A 20,016-nucleotide genomic window follows, 5' to 3' on the forward strand; every position below is an offset into this window, starting at 1 on the left:
ATGCCACCCATGTCTTTTGATTGCATAAGTGTGTTATTCATTTTCCTGAGGGCACACGCCCAAATATCTTTCTAATAAAATAATGCACTACCTGAATGTTGTGCTCAAAAGGGTCAAAATGGTGAGTGTGTGGTGATGGACACCACGTAGCACCCTCAAAAGGGGAGACACTAACTTGAAATAATGGCGGCGGAGGAGCGAACAGAAGAAGAAGCAGGAAATGATTGCAATGGTCATTTCTGGTACGTATGCCACAAGAGTAATGGATTTGCTTCATGGAGCACCCCACATTCACCATTTTGGGTGTTTTGAGTGCAGCATCCGGGTACCGACAGCCAACTGCCTTCCGATATTGGCGAGACCCATCCATGACTTTGTTATATAATATGCATGCTGGTTAGTACAAATGCTTTCACTTTGTTTTCCCTGAACTTGTGTGTGTGTCTCATTGGATATCTCCTTCCTCCATCATCCGGCGAGTAAATCACCTACTGATTTCTGTCATGAGATGCGATGGTTGGTATTGGAGGCCAATTCTCTACACTAAAGTCTTTCCACTTCTCTTTGTCTTCTTTAAAAGCTCACAATCCGGATATTAGAGTAAAAGGTACTGTACTCTTTTCCCCTCTTCCTCTGTTCTCTTACTCATTCTGTACTTCTCCATCATATGGTGTATACTCTTTTAATTGTTTTGTACATTTACCTGTTCATTTGCTAAAGTAGGGGTGTCCAAACTTTTTCCAGTGAGGGTGGCTAAGTGAAAAATCAAAAGATGTGGGGAATATTTTTGTTAAATACTGTATACTTTTTAAATTAGAATTAACATTGGAGCTTTTTTTTCCTGACATTTTTGCTCTTTTTTTCTTATGTTTGTTATCTGTTGTTTTATTTTTTTGGAATTTAATTTTTGAATATCTTGTGAGCCAATTAAAAAAAATGGCTATGGGCCACAAATGGGGCCCAGGCCACATTTTGGACACCCCTGAGCTAAATGAATGCAGTATAATACAATATATAATATAATACACTAAATCCTCCTCATGAAGATTAGATTTGGTCTTGGTATTTTTTATTTTATTTTTTGGTGGGGAGGGGGTATTTTTCCTTGCAGGTCTTAATTTATGTTTCACAAAATGGACAAAATACTGAAGTACTTGAAAAAATAGGGCTGCCATTTTATGCTATATATTATTCTAATATATGTTTATCCCTATAGTCATTTTTTTGTTCTAATATCCTCCATCATTTTTACTTTTTCCTTTTCTCCAACGCTATAATATTTTCTCCTTTCAATCTTACAATCTTTTGCTCCTAAATTTCGCACACCTTTTTATGTAATGTTTTTTTTTGTTTGTTTTGTTTTATTTTACAATCGGATTCCCATTTGCATCACTCCAACATGAACGCTCCTCAGTATGAAGGGAAATAAAAGGCATTGAACTTTGCTCTTTTTAAAAAACCAGCAAAAAGTTCCCATCTGCTTCTTTTGAAAACAATGGAAACATCAGTGAGGGAAATAGTTAGTTGATCCCCTGCTGATCTTTACCTTAGTTTACCTCTCAAAGTCATGAAGATATGATTGTTTTTAAGGTTGTTTTATTGGAACAAAGAGAGACGGAATGTAAAAAAAAAAACACAGCAGAGGTCAGACTTGTCTTGTTCTTGGTCACCAGGGTTGCACACGTGTTTCCACCTCCGGGTTTGACAGTCGGGGTGATGGCGGTGGGCTCGTATTCACCATTTCTCCAAAACACATCCAGTCTATTTGATTCCAAGGAGGTGCATGTGTCTTCTTGATCAGGAGGACCTTGTGGGCACTGCAGGGTGTCAACCATTACAGCAAAATGCCGCACTGATGCTTTTCTTGGTGACCGTGCTCCCAACTCCCTTGGCATCACAAAGCAGTTCTTAGCTTGTTCTTAGCTGTGTTGGACCTTCACCTTTCTTCTTGCTGATTGTCATATAGTGTATTACAGTCTTGTCCCTGAGGCCCTTTGATGGCTCTTTGGTCTTTCCCTTGGTGGTGAAGACTGTTTCTGTGACTGGTGTCTTTATCCACATGATGACCTGAGATTAGGATTACTTTGCTAAAGCCTTGGTCACAACCGGACCCTGTAAGTTGAACGTGTATACCGTGTGCAGAATCTGAGGCTACTGTTGTTGATTCATTTGTACAGCCAGTACACGTAAATTGTAAGACCGTGTATCAAAGGTACAATAAAGGTTGCTAGAACTATGCTGACGTACGATCCTTACCACAAACGTGATTGAGTCCGCAATTGCAACGTACAGAAACGTTGACATTTTGTCCAAACCGGACACAAGTAAAATGTACAACAGACATTGGTCAAAGTACAAAGTACAAAGTACTTAAGTTTGTCTTTTGACCTGAAAAAAAACTAAGCACCCGTAGAGTTTGCTTGATATGACAGAGAACCATCTATTTCTCAATAATTTTGCACGTGTTTATTGCGTTTTTTTTGCACATTGACCATCGGTAAGAGTCCGTACGAACGGTTGTGACCTCGACTTAAAGGGCCAGGACTAATTTCTGTGTTCCACGGAAACATACCCACTTGAATGCTTGCTGGTTGGTTGGGGAACCAATATCTATTTGCCTTAATATATTTCTCTCTTTGTTACATTAAAGCTAGCATAAAAACGATGAACCACTGATGTCTTTGTAATGGGGTAAACTTACAAAATCAGCAGGGCATCAGATACTTATTTTCCCCACTGTACAGTATGTCATATTTTTATATTTATCCCCAGTAACCTGAGGCAGCCATGAGAAATATTTTCCTTCCGCAGACGAGATCACGATTGCACAAACAAAACTAATAAGTTTCTGATGTAGTGGATGAAGTCTTGGCCCGGCTCTTGTGTACATTTTTTGCTCCAAGCTGTTTCCCCTTCTGTCCGTCTTATGTTGTTATGCTCTACTCTTCGCCCACACGAGTGTGAATGGGTTTAATCCGGCGTAATCACACTCAATTTGCCGCTAAAGATGTCAGTCAGAACATTTGACAGAACATTTGTAGGATTGTTTTTTCTCTTTTTTTGTGATGTTCTCTTGGCTCTTTCAGCTGTGACATTATTGAATCATGTTAGCTCATTTTAAGCCTATTAAGCATGGATGTCTGGGAAACAGCTCAGGTACTGGAAATGAAGCATTTTGAAGAATATCATGTTTTTTACAGTAACATTTGCAGCGCTTTTAGGTTGTTTTTTTATATGTTAATTCTTTATCTATGTGCTAATACACATGCTTTTAGATGTTTGCCTGAATAAGCCTATTGTTTAAACTTACGGTAAACAACTTTCACATGACATTTAGTCATTTAAAAAGTCCAAGACCAGTTTATGTCAAGAATAACTTCATCAAACAAAACACTAATGCCACAAACCTAACTTATTCTAACACTAACGGTACAAGTGTTATTCCGGGCTCACACTGGATCCGTCGCGGCTGCAGTCCTGATCCTGATCAAGTGCGTCCACTCGTGACGCTATGAGAGCAGATTTTCAGGCGATAACTGGTGGTCACTTGTGGTAAACAGTATTTATTTATTAGATTTGGGTGTTTTTTTGGTGCCTTTGTGATGTCTAATGTGCCCAAAAAAGTTTGAACCTGAATGGATTCTTTACGTTTTGCCTCACGGAGCTGGTGCTTCCGGCGGCCATGATGGATCCAGCGTGAGCCTGGGGCAAAAGTCACTGAACAAGCGGCTTCTTTTTCTCGTCTTTAGTAGCAAAGGTTGGAACATTTTCACATGAACAGTAAGCGTCAAAGTCTCCTCTTGACTTTCATACCAGGATCATCCATGTAGATCTTGTACATGCACACAAAACTCAAGATTTCTTTTGGATTTGTATCATTATCCCAACTCTTCCCGCTTTCTTCTCCTTTTGGCTGCAGAGTCCATCTACGTATCTGTTCATTACCAAGAGTGTATTTGGCAGGGCTGCTTTTCTTCCATTTATATTCCCTCCCCCCTAATTGTCCTCCCTCTCTTCCTTGTGGCCTCTCCTTTTCTCAGGATATAAAGGTAATTCATTTCCCCAAAGGCTGAATCAGAGGCTCCACTGCCCTAAATGACAAACACGTCACCTGCTTTGTTGTTGACGTTGTTCATCGTACTTTTCTTTATTTTTATTCCATTTTTTTTTATTGTGTGAATTCTGAAGCGCATCGACACATACAGTATGTTATTCTGCACCAACATGCCCAAAACCGCAGTTTGAAACCAGCTCATTCAGAACATTCTCTCCATTTTCCACGTTCCAAAAAGTCATGCTTTTCCTGCAATTCTGTATTAAAAAATTCTGTATAAAAAAAGGGAATTTGAATCATTTCCCAACATTTCTCAACCCATTCCTACATTAAAAAAAATATTCAGACTAACAATTTCCCACATCCCAGAAAATCACACTTAATTCCACATTTCCCATACAGCTCTTCAGCGTTCACACTCAAACTTGTACACAAATTGTACACATTGTCCCTCATGTGGTTTTGTTCTTTTGTATGCTATTTTTATCACTATACTTGATCAATGCCTATAGTTTGGTCTCCATGTTGCTGGTTCCATGAGCATTTGGGCTTCCCGTCAGAATATCAGACCACAACACAGACGGCCCACAATGTGATTCCCGTTGCTGTCTTGCACACAGAAGCCTGACGTATACGTTTGTGTTGACTGTATTTCTGCATTTTCATGATCTTTTCATGATCTTCACGCTGTCCTCAACCCCACATCGAAACTCATTCTGTCTCTTCAGCAAAGCTTGGCTTGGTTCTGAAAGTTGTTCTTTCCAATAAAGCCTGGCTGTGTAGTCTGTGGCGATGGAACGCTCCACGCAGGCATCGAGTACACGATATCTTTGGAGGCATGCCGCCCCAACCGCATTCACCAGCATTTTACTTTATGTGCCACTCTCGGCCTGTTGTGTTTTCACATGGATGCCAACATGGGATTTTTTAGTTTTCCACTTCTGGTTAAAAGAAGGATTTGAATGAAATGAGGTTTAACTTGAAGGGAAAAAAGTCTTGTTGATTTTATTGCAAGATTTTCCATTCTCCTCTGATTTGAGATTTTTTTTGAATCCTTAAAATATTTTTGGTATTATTATCAGTGCTCCATTGTCCATCACCATATTATACTACAGGGTGTACCCACAGTCTGGACGCATTTGCAAAAATGCATATAAAGTCGTCCCTCACCACTTTGCAGTTCAGATTTTCATCTTCACTCAATCACAGTTTTTCCAAAATATATTCATTAATAAATAAAGTGGTTGAATGCGGCCTATTTTTAGTCAAAAAACATGCATATTGAAGCAAATTGTATGTATGTTTTTGCCTAAATTAAGCTTAAACATGGCTGAATTATGATGCATTAATATAACGCTGTGAATGATAGTTTAAATTGAAAAATTTAAATAACATGAAACCATGTATTTACATGGTTGTAAACAGGTTTTCTCTACTTTAACTATGGAAATATTAGATTTTATATATAAGGAATCCTACACGGAAATTCATCACGGCCAAGCAATTAACGGCAATATGTATAAAAATGTAAAATAATGAAATAAATCAATCATGCGTCTTATACGAATATATTTGATTTTTTATAGATTTTTTTTTAACATTCACTTTAATTATTTTGGTATTACAATTTAATTTATTTTTATCTTTTTTTTAATGAAACTATATTAATCATTGATCTATATCATCTGTCCACACTATTGGGTACATCCTTTACTAAAATAATATTTTATTTTTTTTTAGTTGAAATTGAAAAATTTAAATAACATGAAACATAATTGAAAAAACATTTTTCAGATTATTGTTGAAGCTGTGCAGTACAGACGCTTGGCTGCAGTCAAAGCCATTCATGTGAAACTACAACATATTTGTCCTACTTGTGGGTTAATCTCTTACTCATTTTTTTTTTTTTTTGTCGTCTGTCTCTGGGACTGTCAGTTCATGTGCTTCCATAGGACCACATTATCTTTCACACCTTTGGGCTTAAACCAATATGGATTTTTGAAGACAGGTGTTTTTGAAGACAGTCCACATCCTTTGCAGTTAAATAATCATATATTTATGTGTCAGATGTTTTTTTTTTCCTATATTAAATATTCAACTGTCTGTGATTACAATATAAAATACATACTAGTTTGAATATAGGAGTGGTTTTACCCCTATTTTATTGTCTGTATTTCTAAGTTTACCTTTCCATACTTACCAATCTTTTTACTGTTTTCTACTTTGCCCTGTATTATTATTATTATTATTATTATTTGCTCATTTGTTTTTTCTTTTTTGCTACAACTAGTGTAGATTACTGAGCGAGCACACAATATATTTAATGTTATGTTATCAGGGTTCATATAAGTTGACTTCAGTGCTGTGTAGGAAGATTGGACCCAATAAAATATCATTTAAGAAAGTCATCACGGGCTGTTAGCAAACGGTGAATGCCAAGTTATTTACCCACGGTGGCCTTTGTGCACTTTCCTCTCTATTGCTAGACTATTTTCCACCAACTTTCCAAAATGTATGTTGGTTGAAGCCTATTTCACTCATGGAGCCCATCCCACTCACTCATCTAACTTCCCCAACTGTATTTTCTGACCCGATCAGAGGGTTGTCCGGGCCTCTGCAACAACAATGGACGATGCACCCTGGAGCCCAGTGGCTGGCACTGTGTCTGCCAGTCGGGATGGAGAGGAGCCGGATGTCACGTAGCCATGGAAACGCTGTGCACTGATGGCAAAGACAATGAAGGAGGTAAGTTGTTTGATTTCCTTACTCAATCCATTCCATAGTTTGATTCCACATACTGAAATGCTATGCTAACGCTAACGTAGTCCTAGCATGGAAGTGTTTCAAATGTACTTCTTCCCTGAGATCATATTTCTCCTCTCTTGTAGAGAAGTATTGGATGACATTTTTAGCTAATTGCTTATTTTTAGCCTTATGCATTATTTTAGCTGTTTGAAGATGAACTATATCAGCAAGTTGAAGTATTTGTCATTTTAGAAATAAGGAGTTAGTATGTTCTGTGTAGGCGGCATTATGAATTATCCTTACTGGCCTTTCTTGCAGTACATTTAGCCAGTGAAGATTGCTTTTATAGTTATTATCCCATATTTCCACACAATAAGTAAGATATGGTAGAACCAGAGAGCAATAAAGAGTGTGGAGTGATTTCTGCTTTGTTCAATACTGAAATATTTCTGGCCACTTTATGTTGTATATTTGTATTATGAGGTTTCCAGCTCATATTTTCATAATGTCACTACATTTTGCTGTACTTCTCAGTGTGAACACACATAAATACTATTAACAAGCAGTAACAAGGAAGTCATGGCTCAGACACATGAGGATTATCCAAAGATGTTCCTGGTGTGGACGCGGGGTTTAAGAATGGGGATGTTTACCAGTAGTGTCCACCTGGCCCATGGCACCAAATTAAGTCACAGAAATAAGACAGGAAGTGACCGAAATAAGAGTCAGTTGGGACGCAGACCATTACACCCCCGTTACTTCATGTCTCCCCAGTCTCCCCGTTTTTATCCAATTTATTTTCATACTTTTCCACTGTAATCTTGTTCTGACATCCGCCTCGGCTTCAGCTATGGTGTGGTTTGGGTGTTTGTGTGTCTCAGATGGCTTGACCGATTGTATGGATCCAGACTGCTGTCTGCAGCTCTCCTGTCAGAACCAGTTGTACTGTAAAGGCTCTCCTGACCCGGTGGAAGTACTTAGCCAGTCTCCATCCTCGCTCGCTCCTCAGCAGGTAAGGAGATTACGCAACACAAACTTCATGGCCAAGAAAGACGGGAAGCTGCAGACTTTTTTTCTGAGGTGTTGCACTTTTTTTTTTATTTTTTCAGGCTGCCAGGTCATTTTACCAGCGTATACATTTCTTACTTGGCCCTGGATCCACTCATGTCATCCCGGCTGAGAGTCCATTCAATAAAAGGCAAGCATGTCTCACACTATATGATATATATACTATATATAAATACGTGTTGCACTGCAAGTATTGCATACATAGTTTTAATGATGTTGTCATTCTAGAGAGATACACTCTCGAAGGCTCATTCCTAATAAACTTCTGATAGAAAAACATAACCTGTGCTAGGACAATATAGCAGTATGCAAATGTGGAGTTGTTTGTCTATTATTATATATATTATTTTTATATTATATATTATATTTTTTATAAAATTTTCTATATTATTATATTTGTATATTATTATATACATAGTGTATTTGTCTATATTGACTTGCGACCAGTCCAGGGTGTACCAAAGTCAGCTGGGATAGGCTCCAGCATACCCGCAACCCAAATAAGGATAATTCATGAATTTATTTATTTTCTACCCCTCATCCTCACAAGGGTCGCGGGAGTGCTGGAGCCTATCCCAGCTGTCTTCAGGCATTCACACTCACATTCATACCTATGGACAATTTGGAGTGGCCAATTAACCTAGCATGTTTTTGGAATGTGGGAGGAAACCGGAGTACCCGGAGAAAACCCACGCATGCACGGGGAGAACATGCAAACTCCACACAGAGGGTGGAATTGAACCCGTGCCTCCTAGCTGCGGGGTTACGTGCTAACCACTCATCTACCGTGCAGCCCCAAATAAGGATAAACGGCATAGAAAATGAATGAATAGTAATTATTATAATTTTTTCAATATTCAAATTGTAATATAATTTCTGCTGACAATGCAAAGCAATGGAATGGCACATATCGTGGAACAATTTCCTTGGTATTTATTAATTTTTTTGAATGTATTTCCTTTCTTCAAAGTGTATTCTGGCTGCCATCATTCATTTCAATGGGTTTAATCTGCAAAGAAACGAAACCAAACTATGTCTTTATCAGATGCTACAGTGTACATTTTTTGGAGGACCCCGTATAATGGTCTCTCTTAGGATAATTATTTGCATAAAATTAGCTCTCAGTTCATATTGGTATCTGCCTTTCTGCTGATCAAGATATTGGTGATGATGAAAGAAGCGATGATGTGCTCCACATAGCAACAGGTTTGCTGGCTCAGCTCAGTCATTATGTCCGCAGTATGGGATTATATCCAAGTTTGGCCTCTGGATTGTAAATATGAGTAACAGAGGGTTTTAATAAGTTGACACGATGAAAGCACGGCAGCCATGAAGCTCGGGGGTTGATTTTATTAGCATGCAGGTAGCCTTGTCTCGCTGTCACAGCACACATTGTCAAGAGCCAAAAGGCAAAACAATGCACTTCGTGATAAAAACACCCTGCGGTACGTTGTGTCAGATGCTATCTATTGAAATAAAGTAGCTTCAGTCTGCAATGGAAGAGCTGGTTATGTCAGGGGGAAGTAAGGCGTCTTACTTTAATTGGTCATTATTTTTTGGAGTGACTAAATGAATAAATATGACTTATTTTGGACCGGCAGTGTTTATTTGTGAAATGCATAAAGGACGTATATTGTGTTCACCCGTTACTCGAGATATGACCTGACATTATTGGTATAGGTAATGAAGCACTGGACCATATCGGTATACTGAATATAAGAAGCCTACATCGAGCATCTCTAATACCATCTTTTGGTTTGTTTTCCTCCAGCTTGGTGTCAATAATCCGGGGCCAGGTTTTGACCGCAGATGGAACGCCTCTGATTGGAGTCAATGTGTCGTTTGTTCACTACCCTGAACATGGACACACTGTTACACGCAAAGATGGCATGTACGTATGCTGTGAATGAATATAATACATGTATTCATATTTGGTTCCAATGCACCATCTCCTACATGTAGTATGCACACCCTTATTATCTATGACTATTAGCCTACCATGCTAGCATTATCGTGTTTAATGTGTACATGTTTGAACCCCTTGGTTAAACAATCTACTTAAGTGTAGTGACTTTGCTACTCAATGTGCTGCAGGTTTGATTTGTTGGCCAATGGTGGAGCCTCCCTTACATTGAGCTTTGAACGTTCCCCGTTCATGACCCAGTACAGAACCGTGTGGGTGCCTTGGAATGTCTTTTACGTGATGGACACACTGGCTATGAAGAAGGTGAGCCGTACTTTGGTCCGATCCGCTTTACTCTGGAAAAATGGATGGTTTTGACATGAGTTACCGATGTCGATGAATCGGTGAGTGAAAGGAAAGACTGATTGACATTGATTGACATGTGTACAATGTCCGTTCTTAGGAGGAGAATGACATCCCAAGCTGTGACCTGAGCGGTTTCATCAGACCCAGCCCTGTTATTGTCACCCCCCCCTTGTCTATGTTCTTCAGAAGTTCACCTGAGGATGGCCCCATCATACCTGAAACACAGGTAAGTTATATGGACTTTTTAAGACGTCCAAACCTCAGTACAGGGGGTATTTGTAGTAGTAACTTCTGAGCGTAACTTCTTGTATCGATAGCCATCTAACTGGAAGAACGTCACTTAAAAGCGCAACCACAATTTTAGGAATACAGAAGCCAATTAAATTCCTTTATGGCTCCAACTGACTGAAGAAGCAGCTTCATTTAGTATTATCCCTTTGCTTTCATACTAAGACCATCCATGTACACCTTTCACACAAAAATATTATTTATTTAGTCTTTTTCCAGCAAAATGGCCCTCTTAGGTCCAGGTTTGAAGAGGTTAACTAGAAGGACAGATGGAGGTATGGGGGAAGGACGGGATCTTTGGTTGGGTTGCTCTCCAAAGGTGTTCAACGATACATATTAATGAAGGGCAACAAATTAACTGCATCCATCATGCTGGCATGCCAAACGGTGCATAAACATGATGACATTTATTGTTTTTCACCATATGGTGTTGATTTCAACCAATGCTCCAAAAGTACCTGAAAGACGCAGCGAACAAGCGGAACTGAGAAGTCAAGGTTATGCTGTCATTGTGGCAACCTTTTCTGCCAGCGCTTTTGCATGTTGTCATCCCTCGTTTATAGCGATTAAATTGTTCCAGACCCGACCATGATAAATTAATATTGGATTTAATGTTAATAAATAGTATCTTAAAACATATTTATGACTTTCTAAACACAGATTATAGACATGAAATAAAACCACTATTGTCACTTATAGTTAACTATATGTTTACACATTGCACAACCCTTATGCTGCAGGGACTCGAGACGGCCCCTAGCTAGCAAACTAGTAAGATAGTGCACCAACCAGTTAGCTTCAACATGATTTCTTCTAAACTTAAGCCAAAAGCCTTTACCACTTCCACACGGAATGGGAGGAGAACTTTTTTTTTCTATCGTGCCGGACATGTTGTAGTATGCTCATGTCTCGTCAATGTTTTGTGTCATTACTGCCGCCTAGTGACCACAATACTATATTACAATGTTTGACACGCTGTACATGTGTTCTTGAGTAGGAGGACCTTGAAGGCACTCCAGGATCTCAATCCATTACAGCAAATTACAGTTCCTAATGCTTTTCTTGGTGACTGTGCTCCCAACTCCCTTGGCATCAAGCTTCTGCCGTGTTATTCTGGGCTTGTCCCACATCTTTCTCACAATGGTTCTTCCTCTACCAGGAGAAGTGTTGCATGGAGCTCTAGAGTGAGGCCAATGGACTGATTATATTGCATCTTATATGTATATTGTGGTGTCTTTCTCATCAGGTGTCTTGCTGACGGTATAGTAGTCCATCCCGTCCATTCCAGGCTGGTGCAGTTCTACAATCTTTTTGACAAGCTCTTTGGCCTATGGTGGTTGAAAGATTTGAACCTTTGTTCTGGAGTACCAGGGACAAATAACACAATCAATGATGCAACAGCTGAGAATGTGTGGCTGTTGAGTGGTTTCTCTTGGAAACTAATTGCACATTCCCACACACACTTAGAGCCCGACCCGGCCCGTAATTGTCCATCGGCCTAATAGCACGTTTCTCTGGGTAGCCAACGGAGGCTCTCATCATGGTCCAATGTCATTGCACACACACACAAATGTTCCACTGGTCTGTTTGTGGTTGCAAACGGGATGGTAAGCATGAAACCAACAGTATGTATAGTGTATGTACAGTATATGTATAATATACTTTACCTAGTTGTCATGTTGTTTTACCACGACAGCAGATGACCAAACCGCAGCATGTTTTTTTTTTACATTTTCACAATCATGAACTAGTCGAGGCGTATCGGTACGCCATAAGAATGATTCAGTACGTACCTCGGTTTTAAGGTCATGCAAACACAAATCTAATGAATCTGCTTTTTAGCTTTGGAGGAACCAGATCTAGTACAGAGGAAGGAAGTGAAAAGGGCAGTCTGAAATGAAATGCTATGGATCTGAAGTGAACACTAAAGGACTGGCTAATGAAAAGGCTATAGCACGGTTGAAACATAGAAGATGTTCCCAATGGAGTTTTCCTCCATTTTTGGAAAGAGTTTTTAACGTATAATCCCAACAAATCATTGAACCATAATGTATTTTCTCCAGAAACAGTTACTTCCAAAATGTGTAAACAGATTACATTCCTATGTTTGATTGTTTGAAAAAAAACCTTAAACTGTATTATGGAAAGCAGGAAGTGAACAAATGTAAGAGTTAGTGACTGTAAAAGTACCAGATGGAGGGGTAGGATTTAATAAGCTTTGCTTCTTCCTACTCCTTTTGGACATGTGGAACTGGGAACTGATTATGCGATGCACTCAATTGTAATCTGATGCATGTTCAAATGAAATAAAACCATTACCATTACCATTACTACTTTGGGTACCCCGAGTTTACACAAGCTGGTGCTACTTGCTGCAAAATCTAGCAATGGCGTGGGCCTCCTTTTGGTGCCAGTCAGCCAACGTCATGATAAACTCTCCACATTGTCGCCATTCTGTAGTGATTCAAAGTTGGTCAGCCCTGTGGGGAGCCTTCAGCACCGGCCCGCCTTCGCCTGTTGGCAAAGCAGCGTCTCTCAGTGTCCAGTGAAAAAGTATCACATTTAAAGGAACGGATACCAAAGTCACCCTGATCCTCAACAGGTCAAGGATTTACGATATGCTGTGCGTGTCCTGACGTAAATCAAAGCAGTCCTCCTGCTTGTCCTTCACCTGCAGGTGCACTTGATAAAATATGTACTTGAACGTGCCTTCAAAGATATAGCACAGGTGAGGCCGACTCTCACCCGCTGTTAAGAGACACGACTTGAAAGGATGCTTCAAGTGCAGCCAGATTTCATTATCAACAGGCTTACCATATTTTCAAGTATAAATTAACAAAACATGCTTACCTCTGACTGTTTGATTTATTCATTTGACCTCGTAAGGAGCCAAAGACAATTGTGATGAAGTGATGGTGGCTACAGCACAGACCAGGTGGAACACATTCAAGGCATTTGCAATGTTTTTTTTAATACATGCTAATTTATGGCCTTGATGTTTATGGCATCGTTCATTGAGAATTTATTTTTTTTTATAGCGCAAATGTACTTTAACTTGTATCATTGACACTGTAACATTTATTCAGAGTTACGTAGGTTAGTCTAGGTTTGTCTTATTAGTGTGTTTGCTAAGATGTATTTATTTTAACTTTTGGGAGATTATTTGGGAGTTTTCTATTGCTTTCTATAATAATAATAATAATATATGTATGGAAATATATATATATTATATTTCCATTATATTACTAGTGAACAACAGATTGGTACATTTATAAGCCGCTGTGAGTCACACATTTCCACTTCATAAAATAGCACATTGTGGCGCGTATGAGTCCCTGAGGGCCAGGTCGCTCTTTATTTGACATGAGCCGATCATGAACTATGAGATAACTCACTGTGCCATCAAAGAAATAATTCTAATATCATCACACAGTAACTTAACACTCAAAAGGTCGGTAAGAAATATACAATACAAAAAAACAATGCGAGTTCAGAATATTTTTAACATCTTTCCATCACGCATTTCTTCACAGCAAAGCATTTCATTGGCCATGGGCACTGCAATAGTTCATTCAGCCCCTCGGGGGGGGGGGGTCAAGACTAGGAGGGTTCAAAGTTTAAAATAGAAGTAACTGTGTACGAACAATTGCAGTGCAGTCACATGCAGTCAAAGCTATAAACCTGATGGAAACAACTATTGTTTTACTATTTTGCTAAAAAACATGTTTTGTCTTTCAGGTTTTACAAGAGGAAACCTCAATACCGGGCAGTGATCTCAACCTGATCTACCTGAGCTCAAGAGCTGCAGGATACAAACCGGTTCTCAAAGTCACCATGACACAGTCTTCAGTACCTTTTAACCTGATGAAGGTGAGATTTGAAGTATTTAGTATATCAATGTACTGTACGCTCAATGGGATGCCGACTCTTTTGTGTCGCATAGTCAGACCATATTGCCTGGAATTGAATACTAAAATATGCTTTTTTTCCTTCAGGTTCACCTTATGGTTGCGGTCGTAGGACGTCTTTTCCAGAAATGGTTCCCGGCCCAGCCAAATCTTTCTTACACTTTCATCTGGGACAAGACAGACGCTTTTGGCCAACGTGTTTATGGACTATCAGAGGCAGTCGGTGAGTGTCTTACTAATTCTGATGTTTTCAGGTTTATGCTTTATAATAGCCAGACCTATAAGTCAACTGACATTTGAAAATGACTCCTGGAGATGACAGGGAAAGAGAAACATGCTGTAGTGCTGTGTTGACAAGAATGCCAGCTTTCTTTCCATGTCTCACAGTTGAAAATGTCAAATCTGTCGGTCACTGCTTTGCAACTCAAGGCGTGTTCAAATAATATGGACAGTCAATAGCAGCAGGGGCCTCCATACGAGTTGGCCGGGGGCCTTTGCCAAAATAGGATTTACTTCCTGGGATGATGTTCAGCGACGGGCCAGTACTGCCCATAACAAGGCTGCTTGTTGTGTCATGGTTATTCTGTTTTCATATTTTCTAGTGTGCCTCTAATATTTCTTGCTTTGGCATTAAAAATAATTCTACACTGTCGAAGATTCACAATTGCATTCTTGGAAATTCTTTAAAAGGAGAACACATTTAATCATTTGTAGATTCTGGACATTGGAGCTAATTTTACCCCCTTCCAAAGATGTGAACATACCATAATTTATATGCTAGGTTTTGTTTTAACAGACAAAGAAAGTGTAAATAAATTCAGGAAGAATAAGAAATAAGAAGTACCTAATTTCACAACTATAGACACGGGAAGATTTCTTTAACTTCCAAACATAAATTATAAATACTTTTTCCAAACAGTGCGTTGACATGACGAGTTAAACAGTGACAAACAGTCACAGTACGATGACTAGTTAAACAGTAGCATCCCAGAAAAGTCCTCCCCTTCCTCCTCTTCCTGATCATTAAAACCACCCAAATCATCTTGACAAGCATCACAATTGAACAACCTCATAATTTCTTTGTCACACACTTTGTCAGCCTCCCTCTTTGTCCCGCTCTCTCTTTGTCAATCTTGCTTAGCCATTTAGCTCGAGCTATCCTCTTCATTCTCTCGGAACCCGTTGGCGATAGTGGACGGAAGCTCTAGTGATTCAATACTTGATCAAACTTACTTGAAATGTGTCGTGATGTTAGCATCTACTTCAGTCATCCGTGTCATTACTTCCTGAAGCAGAAGCACAGAAAATTACAGTACTTGTAGTTGGAGGGATTTCAGTCCCTCCCTTCAGTTCCAAAACAGAACGTTTCTACTTCCTATGTTGGACAGAAAGGGTGGTGTTGTTGGCCTCATACTCTCCACTTCTCTGTCTCTAAGCGAGTCCAATCCACTTGATGCCAAAGACCTCCAGCTTTGTCTGAGTCATTCAGGTGTGGATTGTCAAACTGTAGAAGAATACATGTGTCTTCTTGAACGGGGGGCTTTGCAGGCACTGCTGGATCTCAGTCCATTACAGCAAAGTGTGTTCCTAATGTTTTTCTTGCTGACTGTGCTCCCAACTCCCTTGACATCTTTAACCATCCCTTCCCTTGTAATTCTTGGCTGGTCCCTCACTTTTCTCACAATTATCCTTAGCCTGCCAGGTAAAAGCTTCTTACCGACGGTTCTTACCGATGGTCAATCTTGTCCCTGAGGGCCTTTGGAAGTTCTTTGGATTTGCCCATGGTGTTTCAGTGCCTTCAGTGTCTTAAGATTTGAGTACTTTCCTAAAGAGAGAGGACTAATGTGTGTCGATGGGGGTCTATGAGGAGGCAGAATACTTGCTGGTTGTTTGGGGATCAATACTTATTTCACTTAGATACAAACAGGACAGCAGGGTATATCAGTATTTATGAAACGACACAAAAGACCCAACAATAAGAATGCCTAAAAAACAAAACTTCTAATCAATGTAACTTATGTACGATATACACTAAATTGGCTGGCCAGCCACAGTGAAGACATTGGAAGGGAACTGGCTCTGACATAATGGGCCAGTTAACCCTCTGACACTCTCTGAGTCAAGCAAAAAATACCCCGCAGACATGCCCTAGTGGTGAGTTCTACAGTTGGTAGACTGTCTTATTGGGTTCAGCGTTAAGAAGATTCACGACTCTTTTGTCATGGTCTTAAATGTTTAGTGCATTTCTTACAGTGTTCATTTTCTGTTGGTTCTTTATTCATCGCACTGGTAATAGTTGACAAAGGGAGACATGAGACACACTCTATTGCTTTAATTTTTTGGCTTGAATAAATATTAAAAATGAACTTAAAAAGACCAATGCTCTAAAATACTGATTTTATTTTGTTTTTGTCCACTGCCGCCAACTATTGTCACGACAACGATGGGGTGTACCGCCACCCCCTATTGGCGTGCCTAAGCATGCTCCAACTGATATAGTACTTCATTCCAGGACACAATTATAATTGTAATTTAATTATTTTATATATTTATAAGCATGACGTCTATAAAGACACACTTAGATGCATATTTTCCACATATTATTAATTGTAAATTCAGTTAGCCTGGATGAATTAGACACACCAGGCTTCTGAAACACCTCACTCCTCTTTAGGTAAAATAAAATAGCAGCCCCTCTCCTGTACATCGCTCGGACCCATTACATTAAATTTTAAAGACGGCTTTTGCTTTAACTAGCTAATACATTTATGAAAACAAATACATTATGGCTTCCAGTCCATTTTTCCAAAGTAGTTATTTTGAAGGCAAACATTTCTACAAAAAAAAAAATATATATATATATATATATATATATATAAAACCTAAAAAAAACTCCTTCCCAGAGTATTCAAATTCCCATTTTCAGTGTCAGCAGCAATTAGACTCATTCTTACTTGGGAGGGAAAAAATCAGCTTGTTAGTTTTCAAAGAGCCCAAAGCCATACTTCTACCCCAAATGGTTCAAGGACAGCGTAACATTTACTTTGGGTATGACTTTTTCAGGCATTTTAGCCCCCTCAAAATGCCGCAATTTGAAAGGGTTAATGCCCTCTAATTATGACGACAATTATCAAAATGTTGCCCATATGGAATTTCTTCTTCCTTCATGTTTTTGTAGCCTCCCCTCACTTTTCCTACTGTCAGACTCCCCCTAAATAACTCTAAATAACTATTCTAAATCTAATATGTTGCAACTGTCACACAATAGAATTTGGGTTTGGGGGGAGGGGGGGGGTCCTGGCAGCTACATGACTGTTCAGTTCTGCAGCTGTGTGTGTGTCAGTGTATGATAGCATGCACACTGATTTGGCAGGTGTCCCACCCTTGACATTACAGCATCGTAGTGACAGCAGACAGGTCTGACCAGAAGCCTCATTAAACTGTGTGTGTGTGTGTGTGTGTGTGTGTGTGTGTGTGTGTGTGTGCAATGAAGTGCCTTAGAGAGCCAACATCAGGAGTCAGTGGATTTTATAAAAGCAGACGGATGGAGGTGGTCTTTCTACTGGTTTTTGCTGCCTTTTGGAAGCACTGACAGTCACATGAAATAATGGCTCATACGTATTATTATAATATTAAATTCATAGCTGAATAACTTACCCCAACCTCTGTGTCTCCTTAGTGTCCGTGGGCTTTGAATACGAGTCCTGCCTGGACCTGATCCTGTGGGAGAAGAGAACGGCGGTGTTACAAGGCTATGAGATGGACGCCTCCAACATGGGAGGATGGACCCTCGATAAGCATCACATTCTGGATGTGCAAAACGGTAGGAGGCCGAATAGGAGCCATCCCACGCTGTACATACATTTACATAGATTTGGGGCTCAGTCCAGAAGGACCTCACCTTGGCCTTCAGAGATCAATTTTATAATCCTGCTAAAAAAAAAATATATATATATATATATATAAAAAAAACAGGAGAGATGCTAATGTGTTTCCTGAGGCACCGTCACAGGCCATTCATACTGCCATGGTTCCCTCCCACGCCCCCCTCCTGGCCCCTGGGCGGTGGTGCTATTACCCCATTCTACTCTTTTACTGCAATTTGCGGATTGTTTCCTGTCTTATTTCCAGTCAGGTTTTGAGTGTCAAGTATGGGTGACACCGTTGTCATATTTGCTTAAGAAAAAACTACATGACATATATTGCAATCTACTAATATACTTTATTGCCCTGTGATTGGCTGGCAACCAGTCCAGGGTGTACCCCGCCTCTCCGCCGAATACAGCTGGGATAGGCTCCAGCACCCCTAGCGACCCTTGTGAGGATAAGCGATAGAAAATGAATGAACGAATGAATAATATACTTTACACTACGTTACACTCTTCTGTGCGTATGCTACCGGCCCAGCCTCCCCCCGCCGAGACAAAGAGACTGTATGACTGAAGGACTCACTTCGTTCATGCCGTTGTTCTATGGAAGAAACATGCCGAGGTGCTGAAACCGAGTTTAGAGACAAAGAAAAACAGACACACATGCGCATAACCAACAAAATTATTTAGTTAATTTTCATTTATTGTATGATTAATTAATTAATTTCTTATCTTCTCAGGCCTGGTGCCCATGAGACAGTTCTTTTTCTGAATACATTTTAATCTCATATAGCGGCAAGTGTTTTTTTTTACAGGTAATTTGTACTGTTTGTTAAATGTTTGCAGCCTTTCTGGGAATGCTGGCTTTTGAACTGTAGCAGCATTTCTTTGTCAGCATTTTGTTTGTATTTAATTTGTCGATGAAATGTTTTAGTGAACGTTGACTGTCAGGACGAAGACTGCAATCTTTTTTTTTTTTTCCCAGATGGGACAACTGGGTCAGGTAACAAATTTTTGAGGAGGGCAAGTTTGTTTTGTTGCCTTTCAAGTTGCAACCACTATCAAAGAAATCCAGCATACTGGCTCCTTGGTGTTGATTGGCTCAGCTTGCTCATTATGAGCAATTTTGAGATTTGTAATCTCCTAATTTTTACTACGTTATTGCATTGCTCCTTCCGAGGCTCCTTTGCTGCACCGTGTGTGAATGCTAAAGGCCCCGCCTCATGTGACTGTATGTCTGGCAAGAGGTCTTACTTCTTTTTTTTTTGATGGCTGCCACTTTTCTATGAAGCATCTCGGCGCTAAACCACACACACGGCTATGTACGGAGGCTGGGAAAATGATATAGTTCATTTTCTTTTATCATGTCATTCATTTGTTTGTTTATCGTTATTCTTTTCTCGTCACATTTCAATCTCGCGAGATCTCATTTTTATCCCACACTCGCGTGGACAGCTCCACAATCCCTAATTAAGACTCCCTGGAATTAGGAAATATATTTTTTTCCATCTAGTTATTAAAAATAGACTATTCGTAGACATTCATAATAATAATAATAATAATCATATAGTGTTGACATCCAAATGACTATGCTTCAAAATGTATTCCTGTCTTCTTCTAATGGGCTCTCCCATGAATTATGTTGCTGTCTCATCTGCACGGCCTCAGAAGAACCTTGACTGCATCCATCATTTTATACCGTTAAGGAAGAGCAGAAATGACTGGCTGTCAGAGATGCGCTGGCATCCTAAAATATAGAGAGCGCCTCCGCAGGGGTCAAAGTATTTGGCAAAATCATTTTAATGAATTGATTTG

General features: G+C 39.6%; 1 protein-coding gene across 9 annotated transcripts in view; it reads left to right on the forward strand.

Annotated features, from left to right (window-relative positions):
* Positions 1–20,016, forward strand: part of tenm3 (teneurin transmembrane protein 3) — a 186,206-nt gene that overhangs the window by 128,423 nt on the left and 37,767 nt on the right. For 5 of the 9 annotated variants that reach the window (XM_058079310.2, XM_058079326.2, XM_058079352.2 and 2 more), the window contains 10 exons: positions 581–607; positions 6,653–6,799; positions 7,681–7,811; positions 7,909–7,997; positions 9,639–9,758; positions 9,962–10,094; positions 10,234–10,362; positions 14,163–14,294; positions 14,420–14,555; positions 18,012–18,155. In XM_058079310.2, coding sequence (XP_057935293.2) covers positions 581–607; positions 6,653–6,799; positions 7,681–7,811; positions 7,909–7,997; positions 9,639–9,758; positions 9,962–10,094; positions 10,234–10,362; positions 14,163–14,294; positions 14,420–14,555; positions 18,012–18,155 — 1,188 coding nt within the window. The remainder of the gene's footprint in view (positions 1–580; positions 608–6,652; positions 6,800–7,680; positions 7,812–7,908; positions 7,998–9,638; positions 9,759–9,961; positions 10,095–10,233; positions 10,363–14,162; positions 14,295–14,419; positions 14,556–18,011; positions 18,156–20,016) is intronic. The other 4 variants (XM_058079334.2, XM_058079344.2, XM_058079358.2 and 1 more) reach the window with 1 other exon arrangement.

Source organism: Doryrhamphus excisus, linkage group LG9 (assembly GCF_037039965.1).
Source record: "Doryrhamphus excisus strain RoL-2023G ecotype Guam linkage group LG9, RoL_Dexc_Guam_v1.1, whole genome shotgun sequence".
Lineage (NCBI taxonomy): Eukaryota > Metazoa > Chordata > Actinopteri > Syngnathiformes > Syngnathidae > Doryrhamphus > Doryrhamphus excisus.